The sequence below is a fragment of the Oncorhynchus mykiss genome, chromosome 30, assembly GCF_013265735.2.
Source record: "Oncorhynchus mykiss isolate Arlee chromosome 30, USDA_OmykA_1.1, whole genome shotgun sequence".
In the NCBI taxonomy this organism is placed as follows: domain Eukaryota; kingdom Metazoa; phylum Chordata; class Actinopteri; order Salmoniformes; family Salmonidae; genus Oncorhynchus; species Oncorhynchus mykiss.
Window position 1 is genome coordinate 14,873,513 of NC_050570.1, and position 25,564 is coordinate 14,899,076.

General features: G+C 43.9%; 1 protein-coding gene across 1 annotated transcript in view; it reads right to left on the reverse strand.

Moving 5' to 3' along the window:
• Positions 1–11,323: 11,323 nt before the first annotated feature.
• Positions 11,324–25,564, reverse strand: part of LOC110522744 (potassium voltage-gated channel subfamily KQT member 1-like) — a 276,958-nt gene continuing 262,717 nt past the window's right edge. The window contains exon 19 of the mRNA XM_036969009.1: positions 11,324–12,091. Coding sequence (XP_036824904.1) covers positions 11,915–12,091 — 177 coding nt within the window. The 3' untranslated portion in view covers positions 11,324–11,914. The remainder of the gene's footprint in view (positions 12,092–25,564) is intronic.

The window sequence follows — 25,564 nt, forward strand, 5'->3', positions numbered from 1 at the left end:
GGGTCTCTTGCATCTTTGTGTCCCTAGGAGCCTCAGCAGGCCTGAATCCTGGCTTAGTGGGGTCCAGAGAACATGGCTGCTGTAGGGAGGAATGAACATGTTCTCAAACACACAGCATGATGAGAAAAATAGAACACACTCCTCTCTTTCTGTGTGTGGACTTATCTCCATTGGCCACAAGTACTTCAATATTCACTCTGTTATGTGTTGGCAGCAACCTGTATGCATCAATACTTATGCCTTCTTAGTAATTTTACATAATGGGAGGGACATGGAAACATGGAGGTAAAGCTTGCAGAATAACCCTTGTATATTTCTTGGCTATTGTATCAGAATGTGTTGTGTGTGACATAACGCCATGCCTCCTCCTAGCCTATGGCTCCCTGTCCCTTCCTCTCCTCTCTGGCCCTGCTCAGTCTCTGACTCCACTGAAGCTCCTAGCTGCAGCTGTCCTCCAAGCCTCACATACTGTTCTGGCTGGCCAAACCCCACCACACCACTGAAGTCCTTCCAGTTCCAGCCAGGAATCTCAGGCTGTCTGGAGGAAAAGTCCCCAATACTGTAACCAGGGGCGCAACTTTGGTTTTAGAAGTGGGGGGGACATAATATATTTAATCAAATAGGGCTATCTTCCTTACACCATCCCTACCTTGTCACAACACAACTGATTGGCTCAAACGCATTAAGAAGGAACACATGTTAATTGAAATGCATTGCAGGTGACTACCTCATGAAGCTGGTTGAGATAATGCCAAGAGTGTGCAACGCTGTCATCAAGGCAAATGGTGGCTACTTTGAAGAATCTGTTTAACACATTTTTTGGTTAACATGTGATTCCATATGTGTTATTTCATAGTTTTTATGTCTTCACTATTATTCTACAATGTAGATAACAGTAAAAATAAAGAAAAACCCTTGACTCAGATATATATATATATATATATATATATATATTTAAATCCAGTCGGATTAACACTCAAAAAAGCCTATCCGACTGTTCTGAGCCACCCGCATGGTCCTAAAGCACACCGTTGCCTCGTTTTGTATCACATTCCATTGATAAAACTGGGGAGACGTCCCCAGTGAAAGTTGCGCCCCTGCTGTAACCTAGATAAGCAACGGACAGCCTCTCTGTCCACTGCCCTCTTTACATAGCATGTGTACACTACCCCGGACCTCTCCTTCTCCTGCACCTCCTTCTCCTCGGCAGCTGCTGTTGGCTTACTTGGCCAGTCTTGGGTGGGGTTATTGTGGCCGGCCTGCATGCCCTGGCCTGGACATGAAGCAGAGCAGCGTGGGACGTTGCAGAGGGATCTTGAGATCTGATTGTTGTTGTTGTTGTTGTTGAACTTACCCTGGTTACTGGGAAGGACGAACACCAGACATATGGCCGAAGGAAATCTCAGAGGGCGAAGGTCACAGAGGGCCAAACTAACCCTTTAACCTCTTGGTGATTTGTCTCCCAGGGGTGATGTAGCAACTAGCTATACCAACCACAGCAGAGGTCAAAGCTCATGCACTGTATCGGTTCCTCTTGTAAATGATTACATGGAAAACCATTATCCTGTGCTCAGCAGAAGGAGGCTGGGGCGAGGGAGGCCTCTTTTTAAGTTGTAGTGGGTCAAAGGCCAGGTTCCCTGAGGACAGTACTTACTGCGGCCTGCTTTACACATTACTATGTTACACATATTCCTGAACGGTGTATGCCATTTTTATTCCCCTTTACTTGCTTTTTCATGAAGCACATTGTCCTGCACTGGTTTTATGTGACATTTATATATTTTGAAGGAGCCCTTGGGTGAGGGGATTTAGAATTATGCTTCAACACTAACTACTACTACAATCAGTAGCAAGAAAACCAACTGTCTCTAACCCAACTGTTCCCCTCCACTATTTAGGGACTCTCGATGGAGTGTCAAACATCAGCTGCTGCTGACACTGTCTGTGTCTCTCTCCTACACACATGCAGGCGCACACACACGCACTCTCTCACACACACACACACACACACACACACACACACACACACACACACACACACACACACACACACACACACACACACACACACACACACACACACACACACACACACACACACACACACACACACACACACACACACACACACACACACACACACACACACACACACACACACACACACACACACACACACACACACACACACACACCTGTTCTCTGGTATCTGCTTTCATATGGCATTGATGGGCCTCCATAATGCCTGCCTACCAGACAGGTGGCCCTGCTGGGGCCTCACTGTGGGCTATCGTGGCCCCTTAGGGTGCTGCAAAGCCCCTCCTCCCGGTAGACTTAAAAAACATATTGCATGTCTCCACTGTTCTCAGTCCAGCCTAACATGCATAAGGAGATCTCACCTACAATCTAATGTTAGTGAAGACTACATGACTACACAAGAATAAAAACAATTGGTAAAGGAATGTTTGGGAATACAAGGAATGCAAAGTCTACTTGGTAGCTGGGAGTGGTGAATCTTCACAGTATACTTCACGTGACAACCCATAGATATAGATATACAGTAGCTTTCTCAGATTCTGTAACATTCCATCATGAATATGGGTTAGAGGGTATATATGAGGGTATAGGGTACATACGAGGGTAAAGGGTATATATGGGGTATAGGGTATATATGAGGGTATAGGGTATATATGGGGTATAGGGTATACATTTTTATTTATTTAATCAGGCCAGTTGAGAACAATTTCTCATTTACAACTGCGACCTGGCCAAGATAAAGCAAAGCAGTGCGACACAAACAACAACACAGTTACACATGGAAAAAACAAATGTACAGTCAATAACACAATAGAAAAGTCTATATACAGTGTGTGCAAATGAAGTAAGATTAGGGAGGTAGGGCAGTAAATAGGCCATAGTGGTGAAATAACTACAATTTATCAATTAAACACTGGAGTGATAGATGTGCAGAAGATGAATGTGCAAGTAGAGATACTGGGGTGCAAAGGAGAAGAAAAAAAATATTGGGATGAGGTAGTTGGGTGGGCTATTTACAGATGGGCTATGTACAGATGCAATGATCTGTAAGCTGCTCTGACAGCTGATGCTTAAAGTTAGTGAGGGAGATGTGAGTCTCCAGCTTAAGTGATTTTTGCAATTTGTTTCAGTCATTGGCAGCAGATAACTGTAAGGAAAGGCAGCCAAAGATGAGTTGGCTTTGGGGTTGACCAGTGAAATATACCTGCTGGAGCGCGTGCTACGGATGGGTGCTGCTATGGTGACCAGTGAGCTGAGATAAGGCGGGGCTTTACCTAGCAAAGACGTATAGATGACCTGGAGCCAGTGGGTTTGGCGACAAATCTGAAGCGAGGGCCAGCCAACGAGAGCATGCAGGTCGCAGTGGTAGGTGGTATATGGGGCTTTGGTGACAAAACGGATGGCACTGTGATAGACTGCATCCAATTTGCTGAGCAGAGTATTGGATGCTATTTTGTAAATGGCATCGCCGAAGTCAAGGATCGGTATGATAGTCAGTTTTACGAGGGTATGTTTGGCAGCATGAGTGAAGGATGCTTTGTTGCGAAATAGGAAGCTGATTCTAGATTTAATTTGGGTTTGGAGATGCTTAATGTGAGTCTGGAAGGAGAGTTTACAGTCTAACCAGACACCTAGGTATTTGTAGTTGTCCACATATTCTAAGTCAGAGACCTCCAGAGTAGGGATGCTAGACGGGCGGGCAGGTGCGGGTAGCAATAGGTTGAAGAGCGACATCATTGAGCAAGAGGGACATCATTGATGTTTACAGAGAAACGAGTCGGCCCAAGAATTGAACCCTGTGGCACCCCCATATAGACTGCCAGAGGTCCGGACAACAGGCCCTCCAATTTGACACACTGAACTCTGGCTGTTGAGTCTGCCGATAAGAATACGACGATTGACAGAGCCGAAAGCCTTGGCCAGGTCAATGAATACGGCTGCACAGTATTGTCTTTTATCGATGGCGGTTTTGATGTCATTTAGGACCTTGAGCGTGGCTGAGGTGCACCCATGACCAACTTGGAAACCAGATTGCATAGCGGAGAAGGTACGGTGGGATTTGAAATGGCCGGTGATCTGTTTGTTAACTTGGCTTTCGAAGACCTCAGAAAGGCAGGTAGGATAGATATAGGTCTGTAACCGTTTGGGATTAGAGTGTCTCCCACTTTCAAGAGGGGGATGACCACTGCAGCTTTCCAATCTTTGGGGATCTCAGACGATACGAAAGAGAGTTTTACAGGCTAGAGGGTAAAGTGTATATATGGGCTATAGAGTATACACTACCGTTCAAAAGTTTGGGGTCACTTAGAAACGTCCTTGTTTTTGAAATAATTTTTTTTTGGTCCATTAAAATAACATCAAACTGATCAGAAATACAGTGTTGACATTGTTAACGGCTGATTTTTAACAGAATATCTACATAGGCGTACAGAGGCCATTATCAGCAACTATTACTCTTGTGTTCCAATATCATGTTGTGTTAGCTAATCCAAGTTTAGCATTTTAAAAGTCAAAACACCATTCTCAACGTCAACAGTGAAGAGGCTTAAAAGATTAAGATGTTTCTCAAACTAGACACTCTAATGTACTTGTCCTCTCGCTCAGTTGTGTACCGGGGCCTCCCACTCCTCTTTCTATTCTAATTAGAACCAGTTTGCGCTATTCTGTGAAGGGAGCAGTACACAGCGTTGTACGAGATCTTCAGTTTCTTGGCAATTTTTCGCATGGAATAGCCTTCATTTCTCAGAACAAGAATAGATTGATGAGTTTCAGAAGAAAGGTCTTTGTTTCTGGCCATTTTGAGCCTGTAATCGAACCCACAAATGCTGATGTTTCAGATACTCAACTAGTCTAATGATCAGAACAACAGTTTTCAGCTGTGCTAATATAGTTGCAAAAGGGTTTTCTAATGATCAATTCGCCATTTAAAATGATAAACTTGGATTAGCTAACACAATGTGCCATTGGAACACAGGAGTGATGGTTGCTGATGATGGGCGTCTGTATTCTGCCTTTTCCAGCTACAATAGTCATTTACAACATTAACAATGTCTACACTGTATTTCTGATCAATTTGATATAATTTGATGTATTTTAATGGACAAAAAACATCCTTTCAAAAACAAGGACATTTCTAAGTGACCCCAAAAATGTGCTATCCTTTCAAAAACAAGGACATTTCTAAGTGACCCCAAACGGTAGTGTATAAGAGGGTATAGTGTATATACAGTGCCTTCAGAAAGTATTCAGACCCCTTGACTTTTTCCACATTTTGTTACGTTACAGCCTCATTCTAAAATGAATTAAATAAAAATACATCTCATTAATCTACACACAATACCCCATAATGACAAAGCGAAAACAGGTTTTTCGTATTTTTGCAAATTGATTGCAAATAAAAAACAGAAATACCTTATTTACACAAGTATTCAGATCCTTTGCTATGAGACTTGTAACTGACCTCAGGTTCATTGAGTCCACCTGTGGTAAATTCAATTGATTGGACATGATCTGTCTATATAAGGTCCCACAGTTGACAGTGCATGTCAGAGAAAAAAACAAGCCATGAGGTCGAAGGAATTGTCCGTAGACCTCCGAAACAGGATTGTGTCGAGGCACAGATCGGGGGAAGGGTACCAAAACATTTCTACAGCATTGAAGGTCGACAAGAACACTGTGGCCTCCATCATTCTTAAATGGAAGAAGTTTGGAACCACCAAGACTCTTCCTAGAGCTGGCTGCCCAGCCAAATGGAGCAATCGGGGGAGAAGGGCCTTGGTCAGGGAGGTGACCAAGAACCCGATGGCCACTCTGAAAGAGCTCCCGAGTTCCTTTGTGGAGATGGGAGAACTTTCCAGAAGGACAACCAATCTCTGTAGCACTCCACCAATCAGGCCTTTATGGTAGAGTGGCCAGACGGAAGCCTGGAGTTTTCAAAAAGGCATCTAAAAACTCTCAGACCATGAGAAACAAGATTCTCTGGTCTGATAAAACCAAGATTAAACTCTTTGGCCTGAATGCCAAGTGTCAGGTCTAGAGGAAACCTGTTACCCCCCTATGGTGAAGCATTGTGGTGGCAGAATCATGTTGTGGGTATGTTTTTCAGTGGCAGGGACTGGGAGACTAGTCAGGATCGAGGCAAAGATGAATGGAGCAAATACAGAGTGATCCTTGATGAAAACCTGCTGCGTAGCTCTCTTTCTTCCTGTTTTTCAACAGGACAATGACCAAACACACTCCCAGGCTGCGTAAGGGCTATTTTACCAAGAAGGAGAGTGATAGAATGCTGCATCAGATGACCTGGCCTCCACAGTCCCCCGACCTCAACCAAATTGAGATGGTTTTGGATGAGTCGGACCACAGAGTGAAGGAAAAGCAGCCAACAAGTGCTCAGCATATGTGAGAACTCCTTCAAGACTGTTGGAAAAGCATTTAAGGCATCATCCAGCTGTCATCAAGGCAAAGGGTGGCTTTTTGAAGAATCTCAAATATAACATATATTTTGAATAGTTTTTATGGTTACTATATGGTTACTACATGATTCCATATGTGTTATTTCATAGTTTTGATGTCTTTACTATTATTCTACAATGTAGAAAATAGTAAAAATAAAGAAAAACCGTTGAATGATTAGGTGTTCTAAAACTTTTGACTGGGGGTATAGGGTATATATGAGGTATATAATACTTATTTCCCTCAATAAAATGCAAATCAATTTATAACATTTTTGACATGCGTTTTTCTGGATTTTTGTTGTTGTTATTCTCTCTCTCACTGTTCAAATAAACCTACCATTAAAATGATGGACTGATCATTTCTTTGTCAGTGGGCAAACATACAAAATCAGCAGGGGATCAAATACTTTTTCCCTCGCTGTATGAGGGTTTAGGGTATATATAGGGTATAGGTTTTATATGAGGGAATATGGTATATATTGAGGTATAGGGTATAAATGAGGGTTTGGGGTATATATCGGACCAAAACGCAGCGTGGTAAGTGTCCATATTCATTTATTCAAAAACACAACTGAACACTGGAACAAAATAATAAACGTGAAATATACAAAACCGAAACAGTACCGTGTGGCCCAAACACTCACACGGAAACAAACACCCACAAACCAAAAGTGAAACCCAGGCTACCTAAGTATGATTCTCAATCAGCGACAACTAACGACACCTGTCTCTGATTGAGAACCATACTAGGCCGAACACAAAAACCAACATAGGCAAACACACATAGACTGCCCACCCCAACTCACGCCCTGACCATACTAAAACAAATAATAAAATAACAGAACTATGGTCAGAACGTGACATATAGGGTATATATGAGGGAATACGGTATATATGAGGGTATAGGGTATATATGGGGTATATGGGAGTATAGGGTATATATGGGGGTATAGGGTGTACTGTGCATTCGGAAAGTGAAAACAAATGTGGAAAAAGGGAAGGAGTCTGAATACTTTCCGAATGCACTGTATATAAGGGTATATATGGGGGTATGTGAGTGTATATGGTGTATATGAGGGTATAGGGTATACAGTATATGGGGTATAAGGTATATATGGAGGCATAGGGTATATATGAGGGTATAGGGTATATATGGAGGTATTGACTAGCATGTCTCACTGACCACACAGAGCTACATTCTATTCAACTTTCTTCCTGGCTCTCTCTTGATGTTCCCTTTTAGCTTGTGTTCTTGCTCTTGTGTTCTTCTGACATCAAACCCTCGTTTGAAGTGGGGAGTCAGAGATGAAAGTGAAGTAGCAGGATCTCAGTGGTATAGAGCTGAGCTGGCTCAGTAAACAGCAACTAGACCAGGGGGAGACCGTGATATAAACCAGGGGAGGACAAAGGCAGCATAACACCATGGCTGGGCTGTGGAGACAAGGCTCTCTGGGTAATTGAAAATGGCTCTGGGCTGCTCCTCTACTCCCTCCACCCCCTCCCAGTCAGCCTTCTCCTGCCCTTCTCCCCTCTATCCACCCCTCCCTAGAGACCTCTCTCTCCCCGCTCTGGCCGTGCTGTTTTTGGGACATCCCCAGTATTTCTTGGCCTTTGAAGGGAAATATAATTGAGTGGTAATTTGAGACGTATTCTCTTTCTTTCTCTCTGTCTCTCTCTCTCGCTGTCTCTCTGTCTTTCTCCCACATGCCTCCCTCGCTCCTCAATGGTTATGGAATATTGAAGTTCAAAGTATGCACAGCAACAACAACAAAAATATTTATTTTTCTCTGTCCCCTGATTGCAGTGTAAAAAAATTCTGAATTGAAGAATTCTAAACTTTGTGGGATTGAGAGGATATGGCTTACCTTGACCTGATGTGGCCTGCAAATCGAACAGACAGCCAAGAGAGAAGAGTTGAATCCAAGGAAAGGAAATTATAGACTAACTGGTAATCAAGACACACTGAGCCCAAGGAGAGCCCAGAAAATGAAATGGATTTTTATTTACACCAGATTTACAGAGGGTTGTGAATATAATTTACAGTCATTCCAATCCATTTTACAACACTTCTCTTTATTTCTCATCATCACTCTGCAGACCAGGAGTATTCCCAGATTGATCATTCGTTCCACATGATAATAAATAGAAGTCAATGTTGCTATTTACAACTCTTATACAACTGTACAGGAGAATGGTCAGACAGCCAGTATGTGAAGCACTTATCTCAAAGAAACTGGCTTTAAAAAGCAGCCTGTTATATAAAATACATATTCCAAATCTTCAACCACGGCAAAATAATAAAACATACTGAACAAAAATATAAACGCACTCAGTGTTGGTCTCATGTTTCATGAGCTGAAATAAAAGATCCCAGAAATGTTCTATACGCACAAAAAGCTTATTTCTCTAAAATGTTGTGCACAAATTTGTTTACATCCCTGTTAGCGAGCATATCTCCTTTGCCAAAATAATCTGCTCCTTCACCTGCGGGATTGTCTGAGACCAGCCACCCGGACAGGTGTGGCATATCAAGAAGCTGATTAAACAGCACGATTACACAGGTGCACCTTGTGCTGGGGACAATAAAAGGCCACTCTAAATGTGCAGTTTTGTCACACAACACAAGTTTTGGGGGAGTGTGCAATTGGCATGCTGACTGCAGGAGTGTCCACCAGAACTGTTGCCATAGAATTTAATGTTAATTTATCTACCATAAGAGAATTTGGCTGTATGTCCAACCGGCTCACAGCCGCAGACCACGTGTAACCATGTCAGCCCAGGACCTTCACATCCTTCACATCCAGTTTCTTCACCTGCGGGACCGTCTGAGACCAGCCACCCGGACAGCTGATGGAACTGATAAGTATTTCTGTCTGTAATACAGCCCTTTTGTGGGGAAAACTCATTCTGATTGGCTGGGCCTGGCACCTCAGAGGGTAGGTCTAGCTCCCAAGTGGCTGGGCCTATTCCCTATCAGGCCCACCCATGACTGTGCCCCTGCCCTGTCATGTGAAATCTATAAATTGGGGCCTGATTTATTTATTTAAATTGACAGATTTTCTTATATGAACTGTGACTGTGGTAAAATCGTTGCATGTTGCGTTTATATTTTTGTTCAGTGTTTTTCTCTTCCTCCCCTCTCTCTCTCATTTCACCCCTCCTTTGTGTTGCCATCTTTCGAGGAATGTGCACACTATAATTATGGAAGGGATTGCACACATAGCTTAGTTATTGTTTTCTATTTTCAACTGGCTAAACCCAGCTGGGTCCTGGCCGTACGACAAATACATGGAGTGAGAACAAAAAGAGAGACATTAATTATATTCAACGCTTTAAAGGGCTTTAAAGTCAAAGCTGAAGCTGAAGCTTGGTACGTCCCTCTCTCTCTCTCTCTCTCTCTCTCTCTTAGAGGTAACCTGATATTTCAGACCCTTCACACTGAATTATGGAGTGAGCCATTCAAAGCCTACTGTTTAAATTGTACACATTTTCCAGTGTCCTTTTCATTAGTCAACTCACATACATTGTTAACTCCCCTTACCAGGAATTCAGCACTTAATTAGCAATAGACAGATAAATAATTTGTGCTCTAATGGGGCAAATTAATTACAAATTGCACACTGTAGTTTAAGTCCAAAGAGGGAAAATGAAAGTGTTTTAGCATTGAGTGGGATGGGTGGTGGGGTGAAGTGGTTCATTGGAATATCCTAGTGAAAATCTTGGCACAGGGTGTTGAGTCAACTTTAACTTCTTACCATAACTCTCCGTACTGTTCTTTCCCTCACTGTATTTCTGTAATACTGAGTTCTGCCTTGTCACGACTGTTCTGCTATTTTTATTAGCTTAACCATAGCCGTAAATCAGCGGCAGATTAGTTCCTGCAGAGCTGTTTCACCACTATTCTCTGCTCTAGCAGCCTAGGCCCAGCCACTAACAGAGGCAGACCCTGGGCAAAGCCAGCAGATCATCTCCTGGTCCTTCTCTATGTCACCCGATTACTACTAACAAACATACGCCAGCAACTAAATACAGTAAGGTGAGATGAATTGGTGGCTATATAGAAATAGTGGTGCTGTATTTTGGTTTGAATGGTGCCAAGATCAGGATTTGATCTTTGCTGGTCTCCTCATTCTCTGTGCTGTACCCTTTAGCAAGTGCTTTAGCACTTTGACTGCACAATCTCCAAATAATATCATTAGTGTGATGGTTTGCTTGGAAATAATATTTTAGTGCTTGGATGTGCCTCACTGAATGAACACAGTTGAATACATTCTCATATCTTACGTGATAATGTGCTGAGGAGTGAAAGTGTCAGGCTAATCTTATAAAACAAAAAGGAATTGATGTATGCTTTCGCTACAATGTATGCTGTGGAAGTTTCAGTACACTCTTGGAAAAAAATGTTCCAAAAGCATTCTTCGGCTGTCCCCATAGGAGAACCCTTTTTGGTTCTACCTGGAACTAAAAGGGTTCTACTTAGAACCAAAAATGTTTTTTCAAGGGGTTCTCCTATGGGCACAGTCGAAGAACCCTTTAAGCTTCTAGATAGCACCTTTTTTTCTAAGACTCTAGTATGTTTTAGGGCCTCCCGGGTGGCGCAGTGGTCTAGGGCACTGCATTGCAGTACTAGCTGTGCCACCAGAGACTCTGGGTTTGAGCCCAGGCTCTGTCGCAGCCGGCTGCGACCGGGAGGTCCATGGGGCGACGCACAATTGGCCCAGCGTCATCCGGGTTAGGGAGGGTTTGGCCGGTAGGGATATCCTTGTCTCATCACGCACTAGCGACTCCTGTGGCGGGCCGGGTTGTCTCTCCCGAGCCCGTACGGGAGTTGTAGCGATGAGACAAGATAGTAACTACTAACACCTGGGTACCACAAAATTGGGGAGAAAAGGGGGTAAAATTAAAAAAAGAAAGAAGAGTGTGGTATGTTTTCATAGTGCTGATATTAAAGAGGGAGAAAGAAGCTTCTGAAGAAGAGGACCCCGTATGCCCATTCACCATGATGGGGGGAGGGAGGATGCACGGCATCACCGTACATCTCTAGCTGTTAGTAAACTGCTGCCATGTCCCCTCTCATAGTTCTCTATAGCCCTCACTTTCAGACAAGCATGCCTCTTCAGCAGAGGAGAACAGAAGCAGGAGCTGAGTTGTTCACGTTCTCTCTCTAAGGTCAGCGGTCAAAGACAGTGATGTAAAGGTTTTGGGGATTATAAAACAGAGGGCAAAAGTAGCCAAATGACACCATCTTTTTAATAAGGTAAAAAGAGTGCACCCTTTTCTTTATTGGAGTCTGTGCCCTCCTGGTCAAGCAGCTGACAATGAATTTAAAAATGATTGATCTTCTCATTGCAACTGATATCTCACGGTTGGTCATACTAGTCCCTGGTGGTTCCATCCCTGGCGCCTTTCTGCCCACTGTGACATCACCGTCCCTCGTCCAAGCTGACGCCCATGTTCTGACGCCTCATGATGCTGATGCGAGAACTGTAGGGGGCTGGGAGTGGAGGGGCTGGGGCCCTCTGGAGCAGCTCTGCCTTGGGTTTGTACTGGTCCACCAAGATCTTCAGCACCGCCTCCATCTTATGGCTCATCTGGTCCATCTATTTATACAACACACAGCAAACAAAGGTACATGTTTTAGGTTATAGATGGGTGACTATAGTGAGGACATTTCACAAACAACAGGGAGGACCATGTTAAAATGTCTATTCTACTGAGCCATTTACTTTATGTTCCTATTCTTATTTTTTACTATTTCTTATTGTTGTTGCATTGTCGAGAAGGAACCTGCAAGTAAGCATTTCATCGGACGGTCTATACCATGTGTCTCCTGTACATACGACTAGTACAACTTGAAACTTGAAACATGTTATATACATTCGTGACTGTAGAGATATACTGCTGTAGTAATTATATGTGCAAGACTAAAGTCAGTCAGTGAGGACATTTAAATGGGTGAAGCATTTGAGCAGTGTCACTGAGTTTCAGCCTTTCTTTTGTCTGCCAGGCCTCCAATACCGAATACACATTTTCAAGTCCACACTAAAGATACACCTCTTCACACAGGCTTATCCGGATTATTTGTCATCTTAACTTTTATCCTCCCTCTAGTTCACTTCCTGATTAGTCTGTCCTTATTCTTTTATATACTTATGTGACTTTGGGTTTGGTGAAAAGCGCTTAAAATAAAATGTATTATTATTATTATTATTATTATAATATGGCCCCATCCCAATGACAGACCTCTAGTGTATAATAACATGTTTGTCTGTCTGTCATGGTATACCTGCAGAAGCCACTCATTAAAGCAGCTAGCCCGGCGCAATGATTCAGGAGTAGGAGGGAGGGCTTTAAGAACACACGCATACACACACACACACATGCACACACACACACACACACACGCATGCACACGCACGAACGCATGCACACACACACGCATGCACACGCACGAACGCATGCACACACACATGCACACACATGAACGCATGCACACACGCTTGCACAAGCACGAACGCATGCATACACACACACATGCATGCACACGCACAAATGCATGCACACACACGCACGCAAACACATGAACGCATGTGCACACACAAACGCATGCACACGCACAAACGCATGCACACGCACACCAGGGACTCAACTGTAAACACAGGTGTGTCTGTCACCCAACAGACAAAGGCATCTCAAGCAGGGAACCTCCTTAGTATTTCTAACCCCTGTGTGTACAGATCAGCGCACACGCCCTGTATGGCAAAGGTAAACAAGCCAGGCTGTCTGCCGACACACAGACACACACGCTTGCGCGCACACACCTTTCTAAACATCAAATAGTTATCGTCCTGCCCTCTGCCTTGACATTGAAGTTATGTAGTTATACTTTCAGGAATTAATTATCTTTGGCTTAACTTATCTTGTTAACCTGATTTGTAAATGTAATAATCATTGAGATAAGTGGTAATGGTAATGGATTCCGATAAAGTTGGAGAGGTTATGTGTACATCATAGTTCATGAAAGACCCATGGCATCTCACACAACAGACAGGCAGACAGGCAGGCAGGCAGGCAGACAGGCAGACAGGCAGGCAGGCAGACAGACAGACAGACAGACAGACAGACAGACAGACAGACAGACAGACAGACAGACAGACAGACAGACATTTGCCAACGTTCATTCCAGTCATAACTGATACTGAGGAACTGCAGTATTTTGTCTGACATTCACATCGCAGAATCCACTGGTATGTTTGTGTGTTGAGGATTGGGCTCCTCCCTCTTTTAGTGAGAGTGGCCATGACAATTTTACAGTACAACAGGACATTGAGCATCAGTCATTGTTCTTGAGATATGAAACCATGGATGAAGCCTATTCAATTACATCAAATAAGATCACTCCATACCAATGACTCACAGGTATCATAGACTCATAGTTAGAACAAGCCCTGGATTAGACTACAAGGTTTTTCATGACATAAATAGCTGTTTTAAGAAAACGGAGTACTCGCTGCCTGGTCAGGGGGAGGAACATACACTATATATACAAAAGTATGTGGACACCCCTTCAAATGAGTGGATTCGGCTATTTCAGCCACACCCGTTGCTAACAGGTGAATAGAGCACACTGCCATGCAATCTCCGTAGACAAACATTGGCAATAGAATGGCCTTAGTAAAGAGCTCAGTGACTTTCAACGTGGCACCGTCATAGGATGACACCTTTCCAACATGTCAAATCGTCAAATTTCTGCCCCGCTAGAGCTGACCCGGTCAACTGTAAGTGCTGTTATTATGAAGTGGAAACGTCTAGGAGCAACAATGGCTCAGCCGCAAAGTGGTAGACCACACAAGCTCACAGAACAGGACTGCCAAGTGCTGTCATATGTCCTCGTTTGCAACACTCACTACCAAGTTCCAACTGCCTCTGGAAGCAAGGTCAGCAGAAGAACTGTTCGTCGGGAGCATTATTTACATTTTGGTCATTTAGCAGATGCTCTTATCCAGAGCGACTTACAGTAGTGAGTGCCTACCTTTTCATACTGGTCCCCCGTGGGAATAGGACCCTCAACCCTGGCGTTGCAAGCACCGTGCTCTACCAACGGGACCCTGAAATGGGTTTCCATGCCCGAGCAGACGCACACAAGCCTAAGATCAACAAGTGCAATGCCAAGCGTCGTCTGGAGTGGTGTAAAGTTCACTGCCGTTGGCGAGTGATGAATCTCACTTCAATATCTCAGACCAATCTGTGTTTGGTGGATGCCAGCAGAACGCTACCTGCCCCAATGCATAGTGCCAACTGCAAAGTTTGGTGGAGGAGGAATAATGGTTTGGGGCTGTTTTTCATGTTTTGGGCTAGGCCCCTTAGTTCCAGTGGAGGGAAATATTAATGCTACAGCATACAATGACATTCTAGACGATTCTGTGCTTCCAACTTTGTGGCAACAGTTTGGGGACAGTTTGGGGAAGGCTCTTTCCTGTTTCAGTTTGACAACGCCCCTGTGCACAAAGTGAGGTCCATACAGAAATGGTTTGTCAAGATCGGTGTGGAAGAACTTGACTGGCCTGCTCAGAGCCATGACCTCAACCCCACCGAACACCTTTGGGATGAATTGGAACGCCGACTGCGAGCTAGGCCTAATCGACCAACATCAGTGCCCGAACTCACTAATGCTCTTGTGGCTGAATGGATGCAAGTCCCCGCAGCAATGTCCCATCATCTAGTGGAAAGCCTTCCCAGAAGAGTGGAGGCTGATATAGCAGCAAAGGGGGACCAACTCCATATTAATGCCCATGATTTTGGAATTAGATGTTTGACGAGCAGGTGTGTAGTGTCTTTTGGCAAAGTAGTGTATAACAGTGTAATAAACATGCCAGCAGTAATCTACTTATCAGCATTCCTGTGGTTTTTAGCATGGATCAGGAAACCATTTAATTTCTTTGGGCTGAACAGGGTTAGAATCTTGAACAAGGTTAAGGTTAGGGCTAAGGTAAGAGCTCTGAACAGGGTTAGAATCTTGAACAAGGTTAGGGTTAGGGCTAAGGTAAGAGCTCTGAACAGGGTTAGAATCTTGAACAAGGTTAGGGTTAGGGCTAAGGTAAGAGCTCTGAACAGGGTTAGAATCTTGAACAAGGTAAGGGTTAGGGTTAAGGTAAGAGCTCTGAACAAGGTTAGGGTTGGAGTTAGGGTTAAGGTTAGGTTTAGGGACAAGCCTTTCTCATTACAGTGTTTTTCCTCCTTTTACAGGGCTCTAACCCTAGCTTCATGTACCCATCCTGGTTTAACATTACCCTAGTCTCAACTACAACCAAAACTCTAACCCTAGTTTCAACTACAACCATAACCCCAACCCTAGTCTCAACTACAACCATAACTCTAACCCTAGTCTCAACTACAACCATAACCATAACCCTAGTCTCAACTACAATCATAACCCCAACCCTAGTCTCAACTACAAACATAACTCTAACCCAAGTCTCAACTAAAACCATTACCCCAACCCTAGTCTCAACTACAACCATAACCATAACCCTAGTCTCAACTACAACCATGAACCCAACCCTAGACTCAACTACAACCATAACCCCAACTCTAGCCTCAACTACAACCATAACCATAACCCTAGTCTCAACTACAACCTAACCCTAGTCTCAACTACAACCATGACCCCAACCCTAGTCTCAACTACAACCATAACCCTAACCCTAGTCTCAACTACAACCATAACCCCAACCCTAGTCTCAACTACAACCATAACTCTAACCCTAGTCTCAACTACAACCATAACTCTAACCCTAGTCTCAACTACAACTACAACCATAACTCTAACCCTAGCCTCAACTCGAACCATAACCCTAACCCTAGTCTCAACTACAACTACAACCATAACCCCAACCCTAGTTTCAACTACAACTACAACCATAACCCTAACCCTAGCCTCAACTACAACCATAACCCTAACCCTAGTCTCAACTACAACTACAACAATAACCCTAACCCTAGACTCAACTACAACTACAACCATAACCCTAACCATAGTCTCAACTACAGCCATAACCCTAACCCTAGTCTCAACTACAACCATAACCCGAACCCTAGTCTCAACTACAACCATAACCCTAGTCTCAACTACAACCATAACTCTAACCCTAGTCTCAACTACAACCATGACCCTAACCCTAGTCTCAACTACAACTACAACCATAACCCTAACCCTAGCCTCAACTACAACCATAACCCTAACCCTAGTCTCAACTACAACCAAGACACTAACCCTAGTCTCAACTACAACTACAACCATAACCCTAACCCTCGTCTTAACTACAACCATAACCCCAACCTTCGCCTCAACTACAACCATAACCCCAACACTACTCTCAACTACAACCATAACTCTAACCCTAGTCTCAACTACAACCATAACCCCAACCCTAGTCTCAACTACAACAATAACCCCAACCCTAGTCTCAACTATAACCATAACCCCAACCCAAGTCTCAACTACAACCATAACTCTAACCCTAGTCTCAACTACAACCATAACCCCAACCCTAGTCTCAACTACAACCATAACTCCAACCCTAGCCTCAACTACAACCATAACCCTAACCCTAGTCTCAACTACAACTACAACCCTAACCCTAACCTCAACTACAACCATAACCCTAGACTCAACTACAACTACAACCATAACCCTAACCCTAGCCTCAACTACAACCATAACCCTAACCCTAGTCTCAACTACAACCAAGACCCTAACCCTAGTCTCAACTACAACTACAACCATAACCCTAACCCTCGTCTCAACTACAACCATAACCCCAACCTTCGCCTCAACTACAACCATAACCCCAACACTACTCTCAACTACAACCATAACTCTAACCCTAGTCTCAACTACAACCATAACCCCAACCCTAGTCTCAACTACAACAATAACCCTAACCCTAGTCTCAACTATAACCATAACCCCAACCCAAGTCTCAACTACAACTACAACCCTAACCCTAACCTCAACTACAACCATAACCCTAGACTCAACTACAACTACAACCATAACCCCAATCCTAGTCTCAACTACAACCATAACTCTAACCCTAGTCTCAACTACAACCATAACCCCAACCCTAGTCTCAACTACAACCATAACTCCAACCCTAGCCTCAACTACAACCATAACCCTAACCCTAGTCTCAACTACAACCATAACCCCAGGTAAGAGCTCTGAACAGGGTTAGAATCTTGAACAAGGTTAGGGTTAGGGCTAAGGTAAGAGCTCTGAACAGGGTTAGAATCTTGAACAAGGTAAGGGTTAGGGTTAAGGTAAGAGCTCTGAACAAGGTTAGGGTTGGAGTTAGGGTTAAGGTTAGGTTTAGGGACAAGCCTTTCTCATTACAGTGTTTTTCCTCCTTTTACAGGGCTCTAACCCTAGCTTCATGTACCCATCCTGGTTTAACATTACCCTAGTCTCAACTACAACCAAAACTCTAACCCTAGTTTCAACTACAACCATAACCCCAACCCTAGTCTCAACTACAACCATAACTCTAACCCTAGTCTCAACTACAACCATAACCATAACCCTAGTCTCAACTACAATCATAACCCCAACCCTAGTCTCAACTACAAACATAACTCTAACCCAAGTCTCAACTAAAACCATTACCCCAACCCTAGTCTCAACTACAACCATAACCATAACCCTAGTCTCAACTACAACCATGAACCCAACCCTAGACTCAACTACAACCATAACCCCAACTCTAGCCTCAACTACAACCATAACCATAACCCTAGTCTCAACTACAACCTAACCCTAGTCTCAACTACAACCATGACCCCAACCCTAGTCTCAACTACAACCATAACCCCAACCCTAGTCTCAACTACAACCATAACTCTAACCCTAGTCTCAACTACAACCATAACTCTAACCCTAGTCTCAACTACAACTACAACCATAACTCTAACCCTAGCCTCAACTCGAACCATAACCCTAACCCTAGTCTCAACTACAACTACAACCATAACCCCAACCCTAGTTTCAACTACAACTACAACCATAACCCTAACCCTAGCCTCAACTACAACCATAACCCTAACCCTAGTCTCAACTACAACTACAACAATAACCCTAACCCTAGACTCAACTACAACTACAACCATAACCCTAACCATAGTCTCAACTACAGCCATAACCCTAACCCTAGTCTCAACTACAACCATAACCCGAACCCTAGTCTCAACTACAACCATAACCCTAGTCTCAACTACAACCATAACTCTAACCCTAGTCTCAACTACAACCATGACCCTAACCCTAGTCTCAACTACAACTACAACCATAACCCTAACCCTAGCCTCAACTACAACCATAACCCTAACCCTAGTCTCAACTACAACCAAGACACTAACCCTAGTCTCAACTACAACTACAACCATAACCCTAACCCTCGTCTTAACTACAACCATAACCCCAACCTTCGCCTCAACTACAACCATAACCCCAACACTACTCTCAACTACAACCATAACTCTAACCCTAGTCTCAACTACAACCATAACCCCAACCCTAGTCTCAACTACAACAATAACCCCAACCCTAGTCTCAACTATAACCATAACCCCAACCCAAGTCTCAACTACAACCATAACTCTAACCCTAGTCTCAACTACAACCATAACCCCAACCCTAGTCTCAACTACAACCATAACTCCAACCCTAGCCTCAACTACAACCATAACCCTAACCCTAGTCTCAACTACAACTACAACCCTAACCCTAACCTCAACTACAACCATAACCCTAGACTCAACTACAACTACAACCATAACCCTAACCCTAGCCTCAACTACAACCATAACCCTAACCCTAGTCTCAACTACAACCAAGACCCTAACCCTAGTCTCAACTACAACTACAACCATAACCCTAACCCTCGTCTCAACTACAACCATAACCCCAACCTTCGCCTCAACTACAACCATAACCCCAACACTACTCTCAACTACAACCATAACTCTAACCCTAGTCTCAACTACAACCATAACCCCAACCCTAGTCTCAACTACAACAATAACCCTAACCCTAGTCTCAACTATAACCATAACCCCAACCCAAGTCTCAACTACAACTACAACCCTAACCCTAACCTCAACTACAACCATAACCCTAGACTCAACTACAACTACAACCATAACCCCAATCCTAGTCTCAACTACAACCATAACTCTAACCCTAGTCTCAACTACAACCATAACCCCAACCCTAGTCTCAACTACAACCATAACTCCAACCCTAGCCTCAACTACAACCATAACCCTAACCCTAGTCTCAACTACAACCATAACCCCAACCCTAGTCTCGACTACAACCATAACTCTAACCCTAGTCTCAACTACAACTACAACCCTAACCCTAACCCTAACCTCAACTACAACCATAACCCTAGACTCAACTACAACTACAACCATGACCCTAACCCTAGCCTCAACTACAACCATAACCCTAGTCTCAACTACAACTACAACCATAACCCTAACCCTAGTCTCAACGACAACCATGACCCTAACCCTCGCCTCAACTACAACCATATCCCCAACCCTAGCCTCAACTACAACCATAACCCCAACCCTAGCCTCAACTACAATCATAACCATAACCCTAACCCTAGTCTCAACTACAACTACAACCATAACCCCAACTACAATCATAACCATAACCCAAACCCTAGTCTCAACTACAACCACAACCCTAACCCTAGTCTCAACTACAACTACAACCATAACCCCAAACCAAGTCTCAGATACAACCATGACCCTAACTTTAGTCTCAACTACACCTACAACCATAACCCCAACCCCAGCCTCAACTACAACCATAAGCAAAACCCTAGCCTCAACTACAACCATAACCCTAACCCTAGTCTCAACTACAACCACAACCCTAACCCTAGTCTCAACTACAACCATAACCCCAACCCTAGTCTCAACTACAACTATAACCCCAACCCTAGTCTCAACTACAACCATAACCCCAACCCTAGTCTCAACTACAACCATAACCCCAACCCTAGCTCCACCGGATCAATGGAGGGGGGGACAGCTAATGATGATGCTGTCAACCTCCTTGTGTCAAAAGACATATGATACAGGGACAGGTGATACAGGGACAGCCTCAACTTTCCCCAACACCCCACCCTCCCAAACAACACATGACCACAAACAGCCTATCCCACTCATTCTATGTGGCACAATTTATTTTTCTAGGGCGGGGCACCAAGGCCCTTAGGATAACACAGTAGCCTGAAAAACACAACAATTTTCAGTTGAAAGTTCAACTGAAATCAAGCGGGGCTAAACGTGTGCAGGTGGGGGACAACAGAGCTAGACTGGGAGCCCACCCCGCCAAGCCTAAGCAGAGGTAGGTAAAACACTGTTCTGAGAAACATCGTGGCCCAACCCTCCCTCTGCATCCCTGTCTGTCCCAAAGTGTCTCCTCACAGGGGTATAACAGTGGTGGGAACATGGGCTTGGTGGGGACTGACTGGAGACAGGGGACCAGGACACAATGGCTGTTAACAGAGGAACACCCTTCCATTCCTAGCTTACCTTCCGCCCTCCCCTGGGACCAGCTGTATTATCTGCAGGGCAGCCTAACCCAGTCGCTAAACAGTGCTGAACGCCAAACACCCCTTTCTCTGTTTGTTTGTGCTTGTTTGTCACTGGGAAGACAACAACAACAACAATAACAGCGAATCAGTCCAGTCCAGAGCTCAGGCTTGTCACAATGACTTGGGACTCAGTTTATCCAAATCATTCTCATGTGTGACCCTAGCCACCCTACTAAACACTAGTAAACAAAAATAAACAAGAGACAAAAATAGTCTAAAAGGATAGTAGCTGTTGCTACAGTTAATTAGCCCATCTAACATACGTCCTCAGGTCAGTTCTCTACTCACAGACTGGACACTAAAAGACTGGTCCGCCTCGTCTAATAGGATGGTTAAATTTGAGTCTAAATAAAGGCCATGTGTGTGTCTGAAAAGCCACATTATGTCAGTGTTATTAGGTGAAATCATAAAGTAGGCTCTTATTCAGGAGTAAAACACAGGACTGAACAGGAACAAGGGTGTCATATATATTGGGGTCTTGGCTAAGTGAGCAGATAACTCACTGAATATATACCAGATGAATGAAACCACAATATCCACTCTCTTTTTCTCTCCCACTCACCCTCTCTGCCTTTCTTTTTCACTCTCTTCTCTTTCTTTCTCTCCTTTATTTATTTCTTTCTCTCTCGCTCTTTCTCTCTTTCTCTCTCTCTCTCACTGTCCAACCTCTCTCTGTGACTCTGACAGTCAAATAGAGAGGAGAAGACTGCAAGGGGGAAACAACCATCTCCAGGAATTCCTTGGCATCTAATAGGAGTCAGCTTCATTCAAAAACAAGATTCCCATCATTGAACTGCTGTAGCTCTCCATTGCAATTGACAACGAGGAGAGAGGAGGGACAAAATGGTGGGAGACAATGGGCAAAAGAAAACATTTCCACACGTCACAATCAGTGCCCATCATGATATACGTGACATTTATTTTCCCTCTGGTGACCCTTGACTGGAGCCCCTGCGTATCAGCCTAGCCAGCCCCATCCAACAGCCGGTGCCCCCCCCCTCCCTCCTCCCTCTCTCTCTCTCTATATATATATATATATATATATCTCGACCCTGGGTCTGAAGCCGAGGGAATGTCAGTGGAGCTTCCTGTAAAGAACAACAACACAAGGTCAGGTCAGGTAAGCTCGGCACGGCCCTGAGGGAGCTTCTGCCCAGGCCTACACTGCCCTAGCTGCCTCCTCATTGTGTGCAGTTTCCCCGACCACAGCCCCTGACCAAGCCTTACCTCCCCCATCTCCCCGCCTCCCACCTCCCAGCCTCCCAGCCTCCCAGGGTTGGGCCTTGAGAAGAGCAATGGAGCGAGGAGAGAGGCCGAGCACATATGAAGCCTCAGATAACCTATGGGATCTAGTGTACCATATTACCTCCTAGACATCTGCCTTCTCCCTCAGCATACACACAGAGAGAGAGAGAGAGAGAGAGAGAGAGAGAGAGAGAGAGAGAGAGAGAGAGAGAGAGAGAGGACGGGCTGTTTTCTGATGTCTGCTTCTCTCTCGGAGCATAGGACAGAAAGGGCCTGAGGAGACAGAGGGAGGAGGGGGTGATGGAGGGAGGAGGGAGGGAGAACAGACAGATTCACATCAAAGCAGACCTAGCCCAGCGTTTGTCTGGCTTGGAGTTAGTTCTTCCTCCTTTCTGTGTGTTGACTGGGAGATTGTTTGTCATGAGATTTTTCAGATACTCATATCTCATCACTTGTATATTTGAAGTGTGTGCATGTGTGTGTGTATGTTGATAGTGTGTTGTGTTTTGTTAAAAAGCTGGTACAATCTGGGTAAAGTGTGTGTGTACTGTACGTGTGTGTGAGATTCAGAAGACTTGTGTCAAGGGTTGTATTTTGACTTGAGCAATGCATCTGCATGTTTTGTGTGTTTATTTGAGTCCAGTGCAGGAGAGAAAGGATCCTAAACAAATGTGTGTGTTCACAGATCCAATTCACTAACCAACCAACCAATCAATCAAAGGACCAACCAAGCAGTAACTACGACCAACTGGAAGCCAAAGGAGTACAGCTCAGATTCACAGAGCCGGCCGACCCCTGCCAAGATAAATGGATACAGTTTAACATTGGCAGTTACAATATGTTCTTTGTATTTGTAAAAAGGAGAAAGTGGGGGGAGGGAGAGGGGAGGGAGGGTGGTGTAGTGTTTGAGCAGAGGGATTTGGTGCTGGGGGGTGCTTAAAAGAACAGGAAATCAAGCGAGAGCACCTGACGCACATGATAAATATCAAGGCCTTTGCCACGTGCCATTACACTGTAACCAAAGCCTTTCCGGGGGGGGGGGGGGGGAGCAGGCACTCGCCACCACCTAATCTCCTTTGCTGAGTGGGCGTGCTCTCAAAGCTGCTTTTGTTTCAGAGCGTTTCAGAGCTACTTTCACAAGGAGGTACAATCACCTTCCATACTGGGAGGGTGGCCTCTCTCTCTCTACCCCTCATCCCTCTCCTCTCTCCACCGACCGTAGCACTCTGTTGTTGGGAGTGCCCTTTTCCTAGTCCCCAGGTCTGTGCCATCAGGGCCCATACACAGGGTGCACAGAGGGACAGGGGCATTTTACTTTATTTACTGATCACCCTGTTCAGACATGATGGAGGAGCTTTGAGAGGGAATGTGTGGGAACAGTTAAGACTTTCATGTAGAGTAAATTCAGATGGAGAGAGAAGTTAGATGGCTTTCAAGTCACGGTGGTGGTCCATTTTTTTACCTTGTGGGATGTGAGAGACGGCAAAATGTTACTGAACACCAAATACATGCGGTGGAATAAACAGGCTAGTAGCTGGATGAAGAGGTGAATTATGAGACGTGTTCTGACTGATGAGGTGGTGGTGTGTTAGGGAACGCTTCATGTTGTTGTTGTTCTCACAGTAATGTGGATGCATGTCGACTTGTAAGTCTGCATCACTGAATGAGAGTCTGTTATGGCCCGATTCAGACTTAGGAAATCTGCGCCTTTTTTATGCACGACTTACCTTATGCAGATGCATAACGGGCTTTGTAGGCGTGGTTCCCTTGCACGCGCTGATTACATTTAATTAAACCTGAAAACGCTCCCACTTGCGAGGCCAACAGATTTTCTTGTGGCGTTTTCATTCAATAGGCTTTTCAGTACAATAATCTAAAGCCATCACTTTAAATTTGGTGTACCTTTCATTTTAATGTTCTTGACTGATTTACTAGAATAAATAGATAGAACAGTTCCGAATATTAGGGATCAATGACAAAAAGCCATGTAGGCCTAAATACACACATATTCATCTTCTTTAAAACACATATTGGTAGATAAAAAAATACTCTGATCTTGTATATTATTTAGGGTTAGGAAAGTATTTCTGGATAATAAAAAAACAGGTCTGGAGAGCCGTTATAAACAAATTATATTGGAGAATCAAAAATGTTGATCCTGAAAAGCTGCCATATTCAATTGTTCAATCCATGAAATATTGGAAGGAGAGAAAAGTGGACAACAGGGATTGAACAGTAGTCCTTCAAATCTACCCTAACAATCCTCACTAATCATGGAACTTTGATGACGACAGTCCAGTCGCTGTGAACTGTGCGCCAGGTAAGTATGGTCTGTGTTCCATAATGATTCAAATAGGCTACAAGTCCCAAATTATTTCACAAGTTGTAATACGTTAGCCTAATATGATCCACTATTGCTAGCGATCCTCAGGAACAACCACACGAATGTGGCAGAAGAAAGAAAGGTTAACTAATTATGTAATGCAATTATACAAAATGAAAGGAAACTTACACTAAAGTGACAATTATAAATATATGTGGGTTTCACTGACGGTGGCTAAAGGTAGTGGATAATGTTTAACCTCTGCGCACCGAACCCGTTAGCGGGATGAAATTCGACAACATACGGTGATCGCTACATAAATAGTCATATTAAACATTCATGAAAATACAAGTGTCTCACATGTATCGAAAGCCTAGAATCTTGCTAATCCAACTGCGTTGTCAGATTTAAAAAAGGATTTACTGCGAAAGAATATGATGCGATTATCTGAGGATAGAGCCCCATAAAAAACAACTATTTCAACCAGCACAGGCGTAACAAAATCACAAACTGCAATAAAATAAATTGTTTACCTTTGACGATCTTCCTCTGTTTGCAATCCCAAAGCTCATTGTTACACAATGAATGGTCTTTTGTTTGATAAAATCCATTTTTACAGCCTAACACGAAACATTTTGTGAACCGCTTGTGTCGTGAATTCCGTCTCATTCCATTTTTGATGACACATTCGATGTAAATACACACACTAAACGTGACTTTTCCAGTCATGTTTGATTTCATTGCAATCAACTGGTTTGTTTGTAACACAATCAAACCTGATGGGTCATTTCGCGGGACGTATTGACTGAAAGAAACCGAATTGAGACAACAAG